At 40.8% G+C, this 20636-nt stretch overlaps 1 protein-coding gene across 1 annotated transcript in view; it reads left to right on the top strand.

Moving 5' to 3' along the window:
• ZNF789 (zinc finger protein 789) overlaps positions 1 to 20636 on the top strand; it is a 51574-nt gene that overhangs the window by 14755 nt on the left and 16183 nt on the right. The window contains exons 7-8 of the mRNA XM_019718370.2: positions 16240 to 16342; positions 19624 to 19701. Coding sequence (XP_019573929.2) covers positions 16240 to 16342; positions 19624 to 19701 — 181 coding nt within the window. The remainder of the gene's footprint in view (positions 1 to 16239; positions 16343 to 19623; positions 19702 to 20636) is intronic.

The raw sequence follows: 20636 nt of genomic DNA, 5'->3' as shown, positions 1-20636 counted from the left end.
GGAAATTCACTTCTAAGATTTTTAGCATTGTAATTCCCATGCAGCAGAGAATTGTAGTTTGTAGACTAAAAGAAATGTATTTCCATAATCATTATCTTGGCTTGGGGAGAGGTAACATAGACTTCAAGAGATAAAATAATTCTTCGTTTGTTTACTTAGACTCCAAACAGTGTGCCGAGTGTCCAGAAGATCATTACCCAAACAAGGAGAGAAACCACTGCCTCATGAAAGCAGAAATGTTTCTATCATTCGAAAAATCTTTGGGGATGTCTCTGGCCTGTGTGATCATTTTCTTTTCCATCCTCACAGCTCAAGTTCTCATAGTCTTTGTAATCATCGAGACTCTCTTATAGTCAAAGCCAATAATAGAGCTCTCAGCTACACCCTTCTCATCTCTCATCTGCTTCTTTTGTTCTTTGCTTGTATTGGTCAGCCTACAGTAGTCACTTGCCTCTTTCAACAAACAGGTTTTGGAATCATATTCACAGTGTCTATTTCCTCTGTTTTGGCCAAAACCATCACTGTATTCTTGGCATTTAGAGCTAAGAAGCCTGGGAGTAGAATAAGGAAGAGTATGAGACACACAACCTTTTAAAATCATTGTTGTCCGCTTGCTGATCTAAGCAACAATCTGTGGGATGTAGTTGGGGACTTCTCCCCCATTTCTAAGCAAGGACTCACAGTCTGAGCCAGGTTTAATTGTCATTGAATGTAACAAGAGCTCCATTAACACTTACTGCTGTGTCTTGGGCGACACAGGCTTCCTGGTGCTTGTGAATTTCACCTGGCATTTTTGGCCAGGAGCCCACCTGACACTTTGAATGAAGCCAAGATGATTGCATTCGCCATGCTGGTGTTTTGCAGTGTCTGGATCTTTTTTCTTCCCACGTAACACAGCACCAACGGGGAGGCCATGGTGGCTGTGGACATCTCCATTTTAGCCTCAAATGCTGCATTATTCACCTTTGTATTTATTCCCAAGTGCTATGTCATTCTGCTGAGGCCTGAAAAGAATATTTAGAGATATTTAAAGAAGAGATGACTATGGTATTTAAAAACTAGAGAATTTTAAAAAATTGTCTCAGCTATTAGATGATACTCAGTTAAGAAAATAGATAGCTGAGAAATGTAAAATGCAGAGACTCCTTCTCATAAAGGTAGTCTACCAACATAGGGCACAGTAAGTTCTGAGTAATATTGAAAACATTTACCAATGTATGTTGTGGGCAACACCCAATTTGAACAGCTCCTGGTTAATCAGAATAGATGATGGCAGGAACACTATACTTGTGCATACCAGTTGAAAAGCTGCCCCATTGCTACCAAATTTATGGTAGAAAAGGTGTTTGCACAGAACTAACTGTGAGCAGACAGATTTTTATGTGACATGGATTGAAAAATAAGGTACTAATTGAGTGGGAACAGAAGGCCAAAATGTAATAGTATTGAGAAACTGCAGCTTTTCTTCCAGAGCTCGTCCCTATTCCTAAAAATAATACAATCACATAGAAATTGATACATCTAAAAAAATTATCCAATTCTCAGAGGATAGAGAGATCGAAGAAGGATGAATGGCACATCATACAAGCTCAGTACCTCCTTTCTGATTTCATTCAATTTAACAGAATGTTTCGTTAGCAATACTACCAACATTTAGAAGAACCAGAGCCAAATAAATGGAGTAAGTGACATATGAAATTTCTAAACTCAGCAGATACTTTTGCATTAGACCATGCAGATAAACAGAAACAATCAAATGTAACTTTTTCTTAGATCAACTGTATCCTAACCCATCCATTCCTGTCTTGGAGGTTATCCCATTCTTTATCAAGGCTAATTAGTATTCCTATGCTTCTGATCTCATCCACTCAAGCTTCTTGTGAGAATCTGAGAGATGAGAATTCTTGAGAGAATCTGAGTTACCAATATCATATTTCTAAATTTAAAAAGAATATATCGGGTGCTGACGCTGTGGCTCAGGTGGTTGGAGTGCCGTTCTCCTAACACTGAGGTCTTTGGTTTGATTCCCATGTGGGCCAGTGAGCTGCACCCTCTACAGCTAAGATTGTGAACAACAGCTCTCCCTGGAGCTGGGTTGCCGTGAGCAACCGGAGGTTGGCATGAGCTGCCACAGACTCCTGTGTGCTGCCATGGGCTGCTGTGTGCTGCCCTGAGTGGCTGGCAGCCGGTGAGAGCTGCCGTGAGCTGGTGTGAGTGGCCAACCGATGACTGGAGACCGACTGCCTCAGTGGGGGTTGGGGTGGGGCATGCACAAGGCTCATAACACAAGCATGCGCCAGGGAGCTGTGTCCAAAAAACGGCTTGAACCAGAGTGGGTGGGGGGTGAGGCAGAAGAAAGGGGGGGGAAAGAATATATCAATTTTCTCAACTCCATTAATATAAAAATTGTTTTTAATTTATTGGGGTGACAATTGTTAGTAAAATTACATAGATTTCAGGTGTACAATTCTGTATTACATCATCTATAAATCCCATTGTGTGTTCACCACCCAGAGTCAGTTCTCCTTCCATCACCATATATTTGATACCCTTTACCCTCATCTTCAACCCTCCACCCCCCTTACCCTCTGGTAACCGCTAAACTATTGTCTGTGTCTATGAGTTTTTGTTTCTCATTTGTTTGTCTTGTTCTTTTGTTGTTTTTGGTTTATATACCACATATCAGTGAAATCACATGGTTCTCTGCTTTTTCTGTCTGACTTATTTCGCTTAGCATTATACTCTCAAGATCCACCCATGTTGTCACAAATGTTCCTATATCATCTTTTCTTACCGCCAAATAGTATTCCATTGTGTATATATACCACAACTTCTTTATCCATTCATCTATCGAAGGACATTTTGGTTGTTTCCGTGTTGTGGCCACCGTAAACAAAGCTGCAATGAACATTGGAGCACACGTGTCTTTATGTATAAATGTTTTCAGATTTTTTGGGTAGAGAAGGATACCCAGGAGAGGGATTGCTGGGTCATATGGTAATACTATTCATAATTTTTTAAGGAATCTCCATACTGCCTTCATAATGGCTGCACCAATCTGCATTCCCACCAACAGTGTGTGAGGGTTCCTTTTTCTCCACAGCCTCTCCAACACTTGTTACTATTTGTCTTGTTGATGATAGCCATTCTGACTGGGGTGAGGTGATATCTCATTGTGGTTTTCATATGCATTTCTCTGATGATTAGTGATGTTGAGCATTTTTTCATATGTCTATTTGCCATTTGTATGTCCTCTTTGGAGAAATGTCTCTTCAGGTTGTCTGCCCATTTTTCAATTGGGTTGTTTGTTTTTTTGTTGTTGAGTTTCATGTGTTTCTTGTATATTTTGGGTATTAGCCCCTTATCGGAGGCACTGTTTGCAAAAATCTTCTCCCATTCAGTTGGTGGCCTCTTTATTTTGTCGATGGTTTCTTTTGCTGTGCAGAAGCTTTTAAGTTTCATATAGTCCCATTCGTTTATTTTAGCTTTTACTTCCATTGCCTTTGGAGTCAAATTCATAAAATGCTCTTTGAACCCAAGGTCCATAAGTTTAGTACCTATGTTTTCTTCTATGCAGTTTATTGTGTCAGGTCTTATGCTTAAGTCTTTGATCCATTTTGAATTAATTTTGGTACATGGTGACAAATAGCAGTCCAGTTTCATTCTTTTGCACGTGGCTATCCAATTCTCCCAGCACCATTTATTGAAGAGGCTGTCTTTTCTCCATTGTATGTTTTTGCTTCCTTGTCAAAAATTATCTGTCCATATTTATGTGGTTTTATTTCTGGGTTCTCAATTCTATTCCATTGGTCTATGTGTCTGTTTTTCTGCCAATACCATGCTGTTTTGATTATTGTAGCCCTGTAGTACAAGCTAAAGTCAGGGAGTGTGATACCTCCAGTATTGTTCTTTTTTCTTAAGATTGCTTTGGCTATTCGGGGTCTTTTGTGGTTCCAAACAAATCTGATGATTTTTTTGTTCTATTTCTTCAAAATTTTGATGGGGATTGCATTAAATCTGTATATTGCTTTGGGTAATATGGCCATTTTAACTATGTTGATTCTTCCAATCCATGAGCACGGAATGTCTTTCCATTTCTTTGTGTCTTCTTCAGTTTCTTTCAAAAATGTCTTACAGTTTTCAGCATATAGGTCTTTCACATCCTTGGTTAAGTTTATTCCTAGGTATTTTATTCTTTTTGCTGCAATTGCAAAAGGAATTGCTTTTTGTATTTCTTTTTCTGAGATTTCATTGTTAGTATATAGGAAGGCAATGGACTTTTGTATGTTGAGTTTGTAGCCAGCAACTTTACTGTATTCATTTATATATTGTTTCTAAAAGCTTCTTTGTGGAATCTTTAGGGTTTTCTATATATAGCATCATGTCATCTGCAAAGAGTGACAGTTTAACTTCTTCATTCCCAATTTGGATGCCTTTTATTTCTTTCTCTTGCCTGATTGCTCTGGCAAGGACTTCCAACACTATGTTGAAAAGCAGAGGTGATAGGGGACAGCCTTGTCGTGTTCCTGAATGTAGAGCAAAGGGCTTCAGTTTTTCACCATTAATTATGAGATTAGCTGAGGGCTTGTCATATATGGCCTTTATTATGGTATTTTCCTTCTATACCTATTTTATTAAGTGTTTTAATCATAAATAGATGTTGTATCTTGTCAAATGCTTTTTCTGCATCAATTGATATAATCATATGATTTTTATCCTTTATTTTGTTTATGTGATGTATCACAGTGATGGATTTGCGGATGTTGAACCATCCTTGTGCCTCAGGGATGAACCCCACTTGGTCGTGATGAATAATCTTTTTAATGCATTGTTGTATTCGATTTGCTAGAATTTTGTTGAGGATTTTTGCATCTGTATTCATCAGAGATATTGGTCTGTAGTTTTCTTTTTTGTGTTGTCCTTACCAGGTTTTGGTAGCAGGGTAATGTTGGCCTCATAAAATGAGTTAGGGAGTACTGTCTCTTCTTCAATTTTTTGGAAGAGTTTGAGCAGGATTGGTATCAGATCCTCTTTGAAGGTTTGGTAGAATTCACTAGTGAAGCCATCTGGTCCCGGACTTTGGCTTTTGGGAAGGGTTTGGATGACTGATTCAGTTTCGTTACTGGTGATCAGTCTGTTTAGATTTTCCAGTTCTTCATGGTTCAGCCTTGGAAGGCTATATGTTTCTAAGAACTTGTCCATTTCTGTTGCGACCTGCACAACACAAGCTGTGGGAAGGCGAGGAAGGTGGCGAGGGTTAATCTAGAATAAAGAGACAGAGACTCATATACCATTAAATCACAGATGACCAAGGGACTCGCAGCCTCAATAGACGGGTGCCCCGAATTGGGTCACTGACAGTATTTATTGATTATAAACAATGAGCATCACACGATTAAAGGCAGGGTCTATGAAACTCTTACACCATTTCAAAAAAATGATTTCAATACCCAATTATTTGTCCCAAAGCAGCCGAAGCATATCGTCCCAAAATGACTAAGGTGCGGTACGCACCACCCTGGGGGAGAGAGTCTCTCAGGGTGAAACTGTACCATGAGCTGAGCAGAAAGAGCTTGATCTTATCGCTCTAATGGGCCTCTCTCACAATAAGGTGAGAGGGAGTAGCAGAGGCAAGCAGCAGCTTCCCACAAGAACAAGAGGAAGGAGGGTCAAGTCTCCCTCCTATTATTTCTTATAACAGCTCATTGGGGTCTCAACGGGGGTCCCGTCCGGCTTGAGTTGTCCCTCCAGCGAGGAATCTTACTCGTCGTTGACCGCAGACCCTTCTCTTGAAGACCAAATGGAGAGACTCAGGATATTATAAACTCAACCCCAGAAAGGCACAATCCCACAACTTCTTCTTTCCTTAGGGAAAGGTTGGGGGAAACAGATGGCTAGGTTGCTGTGTGACCACACATTTCTTCTAGGTTATTGAATTTGGTGGAATGTAGTCCTTCATAGTATTCTTGGATGATCCTTTGTATTTCTGTGGAGTCCGTGATAACTTCCCCTTTTACGTTTCTGATTTTGTTAATCAGTGTCTTCTCTCTTTTTATCTTAGTAAGTCTAGCCAAGGGTTTGTCAATTATGTTAATCTTTTCAAAGAACCAGCTCTTTGTCACATTAATTTTTCTATTGTCTTTTTGTTCTCTATTTCATTTAGTTCTGCTCTAATTTTTGTTATTTCCTTTCTTCTGCTGACCTTGGATTTCACTTGTTCTTCTTTTTCTAGTTCTTTAAGGTGTAACATGAGGTTATTTATTTGGGAGTTTTCTTGTTTCTTGAGATAGGCCTGTAATGAGATAAATTTCCCTCTTAAAACTGCTTTCGCTGCATCCCAAAAGTTTTGGTAGGATGTATTTTCATTGTCATTTGTTTCTATGTATCTTTTGATCTCTCCTCTAATTTCTTCTTTGACCCAGTCCTTCTTTAAAAGTATGTTGTTTAATCTCCATGTATTTGTGTTTTTTCCTGCTTTCTTTTTGCAGTTGATATCCAATTTCAAAGCCTTGTGATCAGAGAATATGCTTGGTATGATTTCAATCTTCTTAAATTTGCTGAGGCTGATTTTATGTCCCAATATATGGTCTATCCTTGAGAATGTTCCATGTACACTAGAAAAGAATGTATAGTCTGATGTTTTAGGATGAAGTGCTCTATATATGTCAATTATGTCCATTTCATCTAATGTGTCATTTAGGGCTACTATTTCGTTATTTATTTTCTGTTTGGATGATCTATCCATAGCTGTCAATGATGTATTTAAGTCCCCTAGTATAATTGTGTTTTGGTCAATTTCTCCCTTTAGTTCTGTTAGTAGTTGCTTGGTGTATTTGGTGCTCCCTGATTGGGGGCATAAATATTGATGACTGTTATGTCTTCTTGTTGTACAGTCCCTTTCACCATTATGAAATGTCCATCTTTGTCTCTTGTTATCTTTTTCACCTTGAAGTCTGTTTCATCTGATATCATTATGGCTACACCTGATTTTCTCTGGGTACCATTTGCTTGGAGTGTCAATTTCCACCCTTTCACTTTGAGTCTATGCTTGTCCTTGTAGCTGAGATGTGTCTCTTGGAGACAGCATATGGTTGGGTTTAGTTTTTGATCCAATCTGCTACTCTGTGCCTTTTTATTGGTGAGTTCAGTCCATTTACATTTAGGGTGATTATTGATATGTGAGGATTTCCTGTCATTCTATCTTTAGTTTTCTGGTAAGGCTGTGTCTCCATTGTTTCTTTGCCTTTTTGTTGTTGTCTATTATTTCTGTGTGGTGGTATTCTATGATGTTTCCCTCTGTTTCTTCTTTTATTACAGTATATATTTCAGTTCTGGATTTTTTTTGAGTGGTTACCCTTAAGTTTATGTAAAAGAAAGTTTGATATTTAGAGTATTCCATTTTCTTCAGCACACTTACTTTCTCCATTCCCATATTCCGGTTCAGGCCTTTACTCTCCCCCTTTTTGAGTTTTGGTTGCCACAAATTGTCCCTGTTGATGGTGGTCGAATAGCCTCCTTTAGTATTTCTTGTAGTGCAGGTCGTGTATTAGAAAATTCCCTCAGCTTCTGTATGTCTGGAAAGGTCTTTATTCCTCCTTCATATCTAAAGGATATCTTTGCTGGATATATTATTCTTGGCTCATGATTTCTCTCTTTCAATAGTTTGAATATTTGGTTCCACTCCCTCCTGGCTTGTAGAGTTTCTGCTGAAAAATCTGATGATAATCTAATGGGCTTTCCTTTGTAAGTTACCGTCTTCTTTTCCCTGGCTGCCTTGAGGATTCTTTCTTTGTCGTTGATTTTAGACAGCTTCAATACAATGTGCCTTGGAGAAGGCCTGTTGGGATTGAGGTAACTAGGTGTTCTATTTGCTTCTTGGATTCGAGGGTCCAGTTCTGTCCACAAATTTGGGAAGTTCTCATCGACAATTTGTTTGAATATATTCTCTGTTCCTTCTCTCTTTCTTCTCCTTCTGGTATGCCCATTATTCTTATATTGCTCTTTCTGATGGAGTCAGAAAGTTCTTGTAGAGTTCTTTCATTTCTTTTAAGTCTCAAGTCTCTTTCTTCTTCCATCTGTGTCATTTCCAGGTTTCTATCTTCGATGTCACTGATTCTTTCCTCCATCTGGTCAACTCTACTACCTAAGCTGGTTATTTCATTCTTAATTTCTTCTATTGAGTTCTTAATCTCCAGAAATTCTATTTGGTTCTTTTTTAAAATTTCAATCTCTTTCGTAAAATGCTCATGCTGTTCTTTAATTGAGTTTCTGAGTTCATTTAACTGCCTATCTGTGTTTTCTTGTATCTCGTTGAGTTTTTTCAGAACTGCAATCTTGAATTCTCTGTCATTTAAGTCACATATTTCTGTATCTTTAAGTGCCTTTTCTGGAGATTTTTCACTTTCTTTCTGAGCTATCTTGTTGCCTTGGTTATTCATGGCGATTACTGGTTTACTATTTCTCTTCCTAGACATCTACAGGAGTGACTTCTGCAACAGGTTGATAGGAAGAGGTCTTTCTTTTGTTTTCCAGTACTTGTTGGTAGAATGTTTTATTTTTTCTCCGACTGCAGCCTTTTTTTCTCTCTCACATGGTAGTGCTATGTTTTTTCTGCACTATTCCAGCTTCTCACACAATGTGGGGATTCCCTGGGAGACAGGCTTCTCCTCTGTTAATAGTTCATCTAGTTCACAGGGCGCATTGTCCCGGTGGGTATGCAGAGCGCTTTGATGTTCCAAAGCTCTTCCAGCTCCAGATACAGAGCCCGTATGTTTCAGCAGTTCTGTTTACTCCTGCAGGGATCCGCCCAGATAGGTGGGGCCAGGGGCGGGTGACTTGTGAGAGGTGGCCCAGAGCAATGGCGGCGACCACCACCACAGCCTGTCCTGCTTCCACAGCTCCCTCCCCTTTGCCGGAACTAGTTGGGCTGCAAATCTGTGTCTGCGGTCTACAGTTTTCAGAACAGCAAATATTCTGTTCTTTTGCTCTGACACTGCTACTCTTTCGTTTCTAGCACCGGGCAGGTGGGGGTGGGGCGAGCTCTGGGAGGGTAGGGAGGGGGCGGCTAGTCTCAGTGCCTAAGGCTCCGTTGTCTGTTCGGCAGTGAGGGCTTAAACCACCGTTTTCAGCCTTTTTCCCTCTGTCTTTTCTCCGAGGTCTCTGCCGTGAGCGTTGGGTTCAGCCGTGTTATATGCTGCCCCCTCAGCCCTGTGGAGCCCTGGCGGAGCCCTAGCAGTCCGAGTTCTTCCCTCTCCCGCAGCTGCGGTAGTTCCGGGAAGCAGCGAGCTCAGAGCACTGAGCTAGGTCTGCGTCCTGCGCCCAGCCGGGCTCCGTCTCGGCACTTCTCCCTTTCCTCCTCCCTCCACTCGCGCGGATCTCCCACCTGTAGGTGATTTCAGTCGGTAGTAGGCCTCTTTGTCTTGCCTGTCTGCTGTGCAGGGAGTCCTTTGTGGAGTTTTTGTTGTTCGATTCGTTGTAAATTCCAGGGGAGCTTTACAGAGGCTCACCTCACGCCGCCATTTTTCCGGAAGTAGAAAATGTCTTTGTTTCAATATGTCCTCTATCTTCAGGTAAAGAAAGAAGTCAGCAGGGCCATGAGCAGGTGAGGAGGGAGGCGTTCCAATACAGTTATTTGTTTTCTGGCTAAATACTCCCTCACAGACAGTGCTGTGTGAGCTGGTGCATTGTCATGATGCAAGAGCCATGAGTTGTTGGCGAAAAGTTCAGGTTGTCTAACTTTTTCATGCAGCTTTTGCAGCACTTCCAAATAGTAAACTTGGTTAACTGTCCAGTTGGTACAAATTCATAATGAATAATCTCTCTGATATCAAGAAAGATTAGCAACATTATTGCAACAAGTTTGCAAACTTAATTGTCCAACCTCATATGTGTCTATATATTATTTTCAAGCCACCGTTTTATTTAATGGGAAAGTACTAGTAGCAAGTCTACTAAAATTGGGCACAATGCAAAGATGATTACTATTGTCATTATCATTTAATGTTACATAGGAGTCATTGTCCAATACAATTAGACAGGAAAAAGGAACGAGAATTCTAAAATTCTAAAAGGAAAAAGAAAACTGGGTCTATTACATGCCTATAAAACCCAAGATAACTTGAAAAATAACTATAAACCAAAAAGAATTCAGTAATGTAGCAAGTTATAAAATTAATGTACAAAAATCAATAGCCTTCATATGTACAAAATTCTTAGAAAATTTATGAATGAGAAGACTTCATTTATAATAGCAAGAAGATGATAAAATTCCAAGAAATAATTTATCAAGAAATGTGAAAAATTTTAATGAAGAAAACTTTAAAACACTCCTGAATGAAATAAGTACAGTTAAATAAATGAAAAGACATTTATTCTTGATAAGAAGACTCAGTGTCATAAAGATGTCAATTATCCTTAAGTTAATTTAAATCTTAGCAAGATACCAATACAAGCAGTTTTCTTTTCTGCAACTGTATTTATTAATTCTAAAGCTCATGTGGAAAAATAAATAAGCAAACAATAACAATAATTTTTTAAATGCTGAAAAAGAGCAAATACAATTTTCTCTCATTTATAAAAACGACATAAAGCCTTTCTAATTAAAACTGTGATATTGGCATATGAATAGACTGACAAACGGAAGAGAATAGAAAATCCAGATATGGGTACAAGAATATGTGAAGACTTAGTATATGATAAAAGTGGCATCTGATATCAATGGGGAAAGGCAGGCTTTTAAACAAATGGTATTTGCACTACTGGATAATTTTGGGGGAAATGGTAAATTTAAAATCATAACTTTCACCACATACCAGGTTAAATTTCAATTGGATCAGAGATTTGTGTATTGAAGCAGAAGCAGGAGCAGCAGATGCAGAAGCAGGAGAAGCAGAAGGAGAGGCAGCAGAATCAGCAGAAACAAAAGCAGAAGCAGAGGCAGCAACATCAGCAGAAGGAAAAGCAGAAGCAGAAGCAGCAGAAGCAAAAGCAGAAGCAGAGGTAGCAACATCAGCAGAAGCAAAAGCAGAGGCAGCAGAAGCAGAGGCAGCAACATCAGCAGAAGCAAAAGCAGAAGCAGAGGTAGCAACATCAGCAGAAGCAAAAGCAGAGGCAGCAGAAGCAAAAGCAGAAGCAGAGGCAGCAACATCAGCAGAAGCAAAAGCAGAAGCAGAAGTAGCAGAAGCAAAAGCAGAAGCAGAGGCAGCAACAAAAGCAGAAGCAAAAGCAGAAGCAGAAGCAGCAGAAGCAAAAGCAGAAGCAGAGGCAGCAACAACAGCAGAAGCAAAAGCAGAAGCAGCAGAAGCAAAAGCAGAAGCAGAGGCAGCAACAACAGCAGAAGCAAAAGCAGAAGCAGAAGCAGCAGAAGCGAAAGCAGAAGCAGAGGCAGCAACATCAGCAGAAGCAAAAGCAGAGGCAGAAGCAGCAGAAGCAAAAGCAGAAGCAGCAGAAGCAAAAGCAGAAGCAGAAGCAGCAGAAGCGAAAGCAGAAGCAGAGGCAGCAACAACAGCAGAAGCAAAAGCAGAGGCAGAAGCAGCAGAAGCAAAAGCAGAGGCAGAAGAAGCAGAAGCAGAAGTGGAGGCAGCAGAAGCAGAAGCAGCAAAAGCAGAGGAAGCAGAAGCAGAAGCAGAAGCAGAAGCAGTAGCAAAAGTAGCTTAAGAAGAGAACAAGGAGGAGAGGAAGGAAAAGGAGGAGAGGAAGGATGAAGAAGAAAAAAATGACAAGATAAAAGGAAACCAAAAAAAGTGCAACTTCATTTTTAATCTTGGAATGGAGAAATATTTCTAATGATGTCTCATAATCCAAAATCCAAAATGCAAATGGTATTTAAACATATAAAAACTTCAGGGGAGGCTGGATGGCTCTGTTGGTTAGAGCGCGAGCTCTGAACAACAGGGTTGCTGGTTCGAATGGGCCAGTGAGCTGTGCTGTCCACAACTAGATTGAAGGACAACGACTTGGAGTTGATGGGCTCTGGAGAAACACACTGTTCCCCAATATTCCTCAATAAAAATTAAGAAGAAAAAAGGAAATTTCTTGACAACAAAAAACAAAGACAAAAAAACAAAACTTTAAGTGCACTCTTAATTTAAAAAAATGCACATTAAATCTATACTGAGTTTCCCCTTCTGGCCATGATGCAGTTTCTAGGACTGGACTTACTGGACTCAAGGTGAAAAAAACTATACAATTCGACAGACTATATGAAGCAAAATGTTTTTGGGCCTTGGACAACAGGCAGTGCATACTTGTGATCCCTGAGACAAAGGAAACAGATAAGGTGAGGCCAATTATTGCCCTTGCTTTCTAACTGGAGACACATTCTAGAACACTGAGCAGGGGAGGAAGAACCCGAAGAGACAATAGCAGGCTCTCTGAGATGAGGAGACACAGATTGGAATTCAAGGAGGTGAAGGTAGCTGGGATTTGGGTAGCAGAATCTTAGAGCGATGAAAGCTACACAGAGAAAGAGCTCTAGAAATCTGAATAAGGGGTCCTCTTGAGTCTGTTCCTGGCTGACTCAATGCCAGGCAAAGAATGAACAGGAAGTTGTAAGCTGAACAATTCACAGAGCTCACACAGAACTGGGAGATAGTCATGTCCTGACCAGTCATAATAGAGCGTTCTCATTGAACACCTGAAGCATTCAGTAGAGATCCTAAGGATAACGTCTTAGCAAAAGTACTAAACTAGCCATAGAATACTTTAAGATCTGTTTAAGCTTTCAAGCCAAGATCACACTCTTCTTGGGGTGACTCACCCTTACAAAGCTTCAAACAAGCCTTGAAAGACCCAAATTGATCTGAGGGTAATTCGAACTGTCTTCCAGGGGGAAAAACTTTATTGTGGTAAAATATATATAAAATAAAAGTTACATTTTAAATCATTTTTAATTGTACAGTTCAGTGGCATTAAGTACATTCACATTGTTGTGCAATCATCACCATTGTCCATCTCCAGAACTCCCTTCATCTTCCCAGACTGAAACTCTGTACCCATTAAACACTCACTCTCCATTTTCCCCACCCCTCATGCCCTACTGACCACCCTTCTACTTTCTGTGTCTATAAACTTGACTACTCCAGGTACCTCATAAAAGTGGGGTTATACAATATTTGTCCTTTTGTGTCTGGCCTATTTCACTTAGCACAATGACCTCAAGTTTCATCCAGGTTGTTGCATGTTTCATAATTTCCTTCTTTAGGGGCCGGCCCGGTGGCTCAGGCGGTTAGAGCTCCATGCTCCCAACTCCGAAGGCTGCTGGTTCGATTCCCATATGGGCCAGTGGGCTCTCAACCACAAGGTTGCTGGTTCAACTCCTCGAGTCCCGCAAGGGATGGTGGGCTTCGCCCCCTGCAACTAAGATTGAGCACAGCACCTTGAGCTGAGCTACCTCCCAGAAGGCTCAGTTGGTTGGAGCACGGGCTCTCAACCACAAGGTTGCCATGCCAGTTCAATTCCTCGAGTCCTGCAAGGGATGGATGGTGGGCAGCGCCCCCTGCAACTAAGATTGAACACAGCACCTTGAGCTGAGCTGCCGCTGAGCTCCTGGATGGCTCAGTTGATTGGAGTGCATCCTCTCAACCACAAGGTTGCCAGTTCGATTCCTCCACTCCCACAAGGGATGGTGGGCTGCGCCCCCTGCAACTAGAAGACAGCAACTGGACCTGGAGCTGAGCTGCACCCTCCACAACTAAGACTGAAAGAATAACAACTTGAAGCTGAACGGCACCCTCCACAACTAAGATTGAAAGGACAACAACCGGACTTGGAAAAAAAAGGCCTGGAAGTACACACTATTCCCCAATAAAGTCCTGTTCCCCTTCCCCAATAAAATCTTAAAAAAAAAAAAAAAAAAAAAGAATTTCCCTCTTTATTGAGGCTGAAGTGTATGGATATACAGCCTTTTGTTTATCCATTAATCTGTCCATGGACACTTGGGTTGCTTCCACCTTTTGATTATTGTGGGTAATATTTTCATAAACATGGATGTACACTATTTTCAGTTCTTTGGGGGTATTTAACTACATGTGAAATTTCTGGATCATATGGTTTCAATACTTTTTAAAGAAAGACAACTCTAACATTCAATGTAAAATATATAGTGTCTAGCATTAAATAAAAAATTAATAGATATGTAAAGAAGCAGGGAAAAAAATCCAAAACCAGGAAAATAAGCAGTTATTAAATAGATCCAGAAATGACAGAAATTGTTCAATTAAGAGACAAAGACTTTAAAACAATATGAATATGCTCAAGGATTTAAAAGAAACAAACATAATGAACAGAAAATAATGCAAGATAATAAAAGGGAGTAAGTGAGCTGTTGGAGATTAAAAACACCCCAACAACATTGATTTGAAACATTGATTTGAAAGGATCAATAAGCTTAAAAAGCAGCAATAGAAACTATTGCATAAAGGACTCGCAATTATTGGTCTCCTCCCCATAGTGGTCTTTATTTCATAAGTAGTGGGAAACTGGAAAATCCCTCTCTTCCCATCCCAGTGTTTTAGCTCTTCAGCCTCCTGCTCCATATCAGTAATCATCTTGATAGAGAAACTATTCCTGAGTTTGTGGCCCCCAAGTCTCCACTGTTGTTACTTTTGCACAGTGTGATTGTCAAAGGCTCCAGTGGTTTTTCTATCTGTGATCAGCCCTTTGCTGGACCAAGCCCTAAATATTTTGAGTAACATTTAAATGTGTAATATTTTAAATTTAACACTTCCTGGTACATTGTAGGCACTCAATAAATATTAACTGAATTAATGAATTTCATTTTATTTCCTGGTTTTCTTAATTGTCTTTTGTAAGTGCGAACTGCTACAACATTGAGCCAATGAATATCTGTATTCACTAAAGATGTTCGGAAAACTGAAGGTTTTCTTCCTATTACTTCAAAAGCATATTCTGTGTGACAGGCATTGTTCTAAGTAATTTACATACTCATTTAATACTCTTAATAACCTTGTGAAATTCATAGTACTAGTCTCCTCATTTAATATATATGGAAACTAAGGCACGGAGGAGATTAAGTAATTTGTTTCAGGTCAAATAACTAGTATACTACTGCTAAAACACACACACACACACACACACACACACACACACACACACACTGTTTTGGGCCCATAGGAATCAAGACTTTAAGAGAGATTTTACATAATACCTCAAGTAGTATGTTTAAAATCTGTATTCTCTCTTACTTTTTTCTTTACTAAACACATGGAATCCTATCAAGATTTAATAAGTCCCACAATAAATTACAACTAATTGCCACTGTTAACTAATTCTACATTGTGTCAACCTTTAAAACAAAAAGGCAAAGGGTTTAGCCAGGAAAATCAAGTTTATTCAGGACTGTCAGATAAATGGCAATTTGGAGCATGCAAACTAGGGGGAACCAGGCAAGCTGGAAGAACGAAAGAGAGGAAGGAGTGTGATTTTATAAATGAAGGTAGGGAGTTGGGAGAGGTAGTTTTGAACAAAAGCTCATTGGAGGAGAGCAAGAGGTTGGAGTTGTCTCAGCTTCTCATTGGTTGAATTATTGCTGGGAAAGGAGAAAATCTTTTCCTATCCAGGTTATGTAAAGTAAGCTTCTTCTTGCTGTGGTATGTCCCTGACAGCCCTCCCTTCATGAGTTCTGGACTCCATTTTGAATGAGGTTTTCTTTATTCATTTTCAGTTATTTTAAGTAATTGCATTCATGTAACAGAAAAGTAAATAACTCCAAATAACATCATTTTAGATAAACATCTATTTTTTAAAATATTTTTTGTTAAAGTAATAATGAATTTGTGTATAATAATTTAACTTATTATGCTTTTAGTCAGGTATGGCTGTATCCAGGGTTGGCTCTCTTAAAAAGTTCGTCACTCTACATTCGACTAAGAAGAGGAGCTTTTAAAAATATCCAATTACTAGACATTCTGACAAGCGGTGTGAAAGGAGTGGGTCTTAGTATTAGAATTTTTAAAGCCTCCAGGTGATTCCCACTAGTTTCAGGAACGCCGGAGGCGGGGCCTGGAAGTCACGTTGATTGGCCCAGCTGGTGGTGTGGGGGGGTGACCTGTGCATGTGACTTGAGGGCTATGTACGCTTAGCCCGACCATAGAGTTGTGGAGCCTCCGCGGTTCCTAGAAGGTACGTAGGCGGGGACTTTCGGCTCCTAGCGCGCGAGTGGGCGGGAGAGAGGCGCGGGAACCTTCCGCGTTAGCGCCCTCAATTGGGGGATTGACGGAGGAGGCGATCACGTCACGGGGCAGGCCGGAAACCTAGACAGGTGCTCCCAGCGCACAATCTTGCAAGTGGACACTTAGGACTTCCTGGAGCAGGTGCCGAGCAGGTTTGGTGAGAAAGAAGCTACTGTGATGGGAGGGATGGGTGCCGCGAGGAAGCCACAGTGGCTCCGCCACGGAAGGTGTCAGGGCTCAGGGGTTCCCCCCTTCCACCCCCGCCTTCCGGCCTTCGGGGGACGTCACTTGACGTTTATGGAGCGTCTTCCTGAAGATGCCAGCTTTTGAGTATGTTCCTCGTAGTCGCGTTTTCAGCGTTAAGGAAGAACACAGTCCGATGATTGATTGCCTGGTTGATACTTTTGTTTAGTTTGATTTTGTTATAAGGGAAAGTAGGATATGGTTAAAAGTTTAAGGGGTTCACATTGTGAAGTGTCATTTTAGATTCCGAGTTCCAAATGTACAATATTCACAGATGACAGTTTAGGTAATGAAAAGGTTGCGGTCCCTTCCCCAATGTCGGATCCATTATCAGGACTTTTTTGAAAACCTTCCTGCTTAAGAGACAGAGGGTCTTCTTTCATAATATTTTTAGGGAATGTAAACGGTGTGTGAGGGATTTCCTTAAAAATGCACTTACATAAAAAGCAAGCTTCACCGGTAGCCAGAAAAGCACAAAAAAGAAATGCAAATTACGTTTATCCCATCACTTGTGTACTCCCTGAGAGTAACAATATTGAATTTATAGTGTTAAATAAAAGCTGAAGTGGAAGCCACAGTTTGGGTGTAACGCTAGGCCAGTCACCCCATAGCTGGGGAATCAAAACTTCAACTGTGCTAATTTCCCACCACTGCTGACTTTGTCCTTAAATGAAAGTTGAGCTTTCTTCAAGTGGGGTGACCTTGCATCTTCCTAGCCAATCAGCTACAAATAAGTTAAATTGCACAGTACTACTACGCTAAAAGGAATGTAAATTTCTAATAACCAATCATGATAGAAAATAAGGTACATCGTCATTCATGTGTAGGGGGTATTTTTCTCCCCCCTTCTGCGTTCTTAGTTAACACCCCCCTGCAATAAAAGATTAAGAGAATAACAAACAAAAGTTTATTAACATAGTGTATATTCGTATACTCATGTATATATGGGAGATACCCAGGGAGAAGTAACTCCTGCTTAGAACTCAGGCTCTAAATACCATCTTAATAGGGAAAGGGGAGGGCGGATGTAGGCCTCTTAGAGGAGAGTAGAAAACTTTTAGGACCCGTAATAGGCCCTTAGAAGAATAGATAGGTCTGTTAGTTTGCCTGGGTGTGCTGTTGACTTCTAGTGTCATCTTGTGACAAGAGTCAATCTTCCCTGGTTAATGAAACTCCCTGGGAGGGATTTATGACAGTTGAGTCCCTTTTGGAGGATCTGTATTTAAGCAGATAAGGGGAGGTCATAGAAAGCCTCTCTCTGCATTTGCTGTTTTTCAAGTGCCTGCAGCTCAAAAATAATCAATATTCCAAAGGGGCATATTTTGGGGTGGTGTGTTCTGCTATTCCTCATAAGCTTTAAACTGAGTGGTAACTGCCTAGAGCCCAGCTTCTTAACACTGAATTTTGAAGTCTCCTTGTTCAAGGTTTATTTCTTGCTCAATAAAATATTCATATCAAGTAAATCTGAATTTCTTTTTGACAACAATTACGTCTTTGTATATAATATGTAGCCTGAAGTCTCTGATAACTGTCCTAAAGCTGTTTTTACACTCTGAGCTGATTCTGTATGATGTAGAAATAAATGAAGACCACCCAAATGAGAACAAAAGCTCTTCACTCAGAACCCGCTATAGTAAGGGAGTCAGCCACCGTCACTCATGTATGGCAGAGTCTCAAAGGCAGGGAGGGGAAAGCTTTACAGTGGGAGAAAAAGGAAAGCTGAAATATGCCCAGTTGGAGATTGGTGTGGGAAAGCTGGAGCTTTTAAATTAATAGAATTGAGACATCCTGGCTGATTGAGTAGGGGGTGCTTGTTTGGCTTTCTCTGTTGGTCCTAAATTGGAAGAGGGGGTAAGTATTAGGAATAAGCTGGCAGTTATTGACCAAGTCCTAACGTGGGACCTACTGTGTTTCCCCCAAAATAAGACCTAGCCGGACAATCAGCTCTAATGCGTCTTTTGGAGCAAAAATTAATATAACACCCGGTCTTATTTTACTATATATTTACTATATATTTTGCTTTTTTTTTTTTTTTTTTTTTTTAACAGGACTTTATTGGGGAACAGTGTGTACTTCCAGGACTTTTTTCCAAGTCAAGTTGTCCTTTCAATCTTAGTTGTGTTTTTTTAACAGGACTTTATTGGGGAACAGTGTATACTTCCAGGACTTTTTTCCAAGTCAAGTTGTTGTCCTTTCAGTCTTAGTTGTGGAGGACACAGCTCAGCTCCAGGTTCAGTTGCTGTTGCTAGTTGCGGGGGGCACAGCCCACCATCCCTTGCGGGAGTCGAGGAATTGAACTGGCAACCTTGTGGTTGAGAGGATGCACTCTAACCAACTGAGCCATCCGGGAGCTCAGTGGCAGCTCAGCTCAAGATGCTGTGTTTAACTTTAGTTGCAGGGGGCGTAGCCCACCATTCCTTGTGGGAGTCAAGGATTGAATTGGCAACCTTGTGGTTGAGAGTCCGCACTCCAACCAACTGAGCCATCTGGGAGGCAGCTCAGCTCAAGGTGCCGTGTTCAATCTTGTTGCAGGGGGCACTGCCCACCATCCCTTGCGGGACTCAAGGAATTTAGCTGGCAACCTTGTGGTTGAGAGCTTACTGGCCCATGTGGGAATCGAACCAGCAGCCTTCAGAGTTAGGAGCATAGAGCTCTAATGGCCTGAGCCACGGGGCCGGCCCTATATTACTTTTATAATATAAGACCGGGTCTTATATAATATATGACCCGGTCTTATATTAATTTTTGCATTAGACGCATTAGGACTGATTGTTGGGCTAGGTCTTACTTTCGGGGAAACGGCATTGCTGCATTGGTTGTGGTTTGAGTTCTGGGTTAGGTTCTAGTTGCTGCGGGTTGCAGGTCAAAGTGCTATTTTTATCATTTTTATCCCTTTATGTATTCAGTCTCTCAGTGACGTGCTATAGAACATATTCTGGGGAGAAGGGGAGGGCAGGGCCACAGATTCTTTTGGATGTAGCTTCAGAAATTGATCTAGCTTCAGAAATTATATACTAAAAAGACTTTTCTAGTGGCTCCTTTCATTTTATCACATATTCCAACACCAAACACAGTGACTTTGTATTAGCGGAGGTTTGTTAGTCCTGTTGGAATTCCCTGTCCCAGGGTTGCCTGGTGAGAGAGGTTCAAATTCGGACTGCTTTACTCGTTATCTTTTTCTCTCCTTCAGCCTAGCCTGGCGGCCAGGATCGTGCCCCAGCTCAGAGACCAGGCCATGGAGGCTGTGTTCCTGACAGCCCTGTGGAAGGTGAGCTGGGTTCCTCCCCTGCTTCCTCAGCGTAGCCCTGTGGCTGGACAATCAATGGCTTTAACGTGGTGTTAACTCCTTCTTTTAGGTTGAGCCTAAAATTGGGGGATTTTTTTCCTTCTTGAAAGGTGAGGTAGAGACCTTAAACTCTGGAATTCAGACAGGTTCAAATCCATGCTTTGTTTTATATGTGTTACCTTCAGCCAGTTATATAAGTTCTCTGGGTCAGTTTCCTGATCTGTAAAATGAGCTAATGGTAGTACCAATAGCAAACAGTTGTGAGGATTAAATGAAATAAGGTACATGGAGTACTTTGCATAGTATCTAGTTACGTTTTAAACACTCTGTGAGTTTTAGCTATTGTACCATAGCTGTTCATTGTTTTTATCAGTAAGCATTATTGTGTACCTACTGTATGCCAGATACTGTATTTTATGCTAGGAGATCAACTCTTCCCTGAGGGAGTTTTACAAGACATTTGGAGCGGTGGATATGTAAAGTCTTATAATACAGAGATAAATTCTGATGTGTTAGTATTAAAGGCTATAATGGAAGCTTAGTTATTGCATTTGTAATGTTATGGCGGGTGATTATAAGAAGTTGATTTTGAAAGTAAGGAGACAAGTTGGGAAGCTGTTGCAACAATACGGAAAGAACAATCTTGATCAGGAGGGAAGGAGCTGGAGTCAGAACAGACAGACCACATTGCTCCAGCGTGTCCGCATGTTCTGAGGGGTTGCGAGCTCTGCCTGCCTTCCCGCTGCGTCTGCAGCCTCCGCCACGGCCAGACCACCTGCGCTTAGCGGTGCGCAGCGCTCTTCCGCGCCTCCATTCCTGTGTCTCCTGCTCTCTCTGTCCACAGGCAAGCTCACCTATTCATGTTTTAATACTCAACTAAAAAAGTATCTTTGTGAAATCCTCTCTAACTTCCTACA

This window comes from Rhinolophus sinicus, linkage group LG03 (genome assembly GCF_036562045.2).
Source record: "Rhinolophus sinicus isolate RSC01 linkage group LG03, ASM3656204v1, whole genome shotgun sequence".
Classification (NCBI taxonomy): Eukaryota; Metazoa; Chordata; class Mammalia; order Chiroptera; family Rhinolophidae; genus Rhinolophus; species Rhinolophus sinicus.
This window is presented reverse-complemented; position numbering and strand designations above follow the sequence as displayed.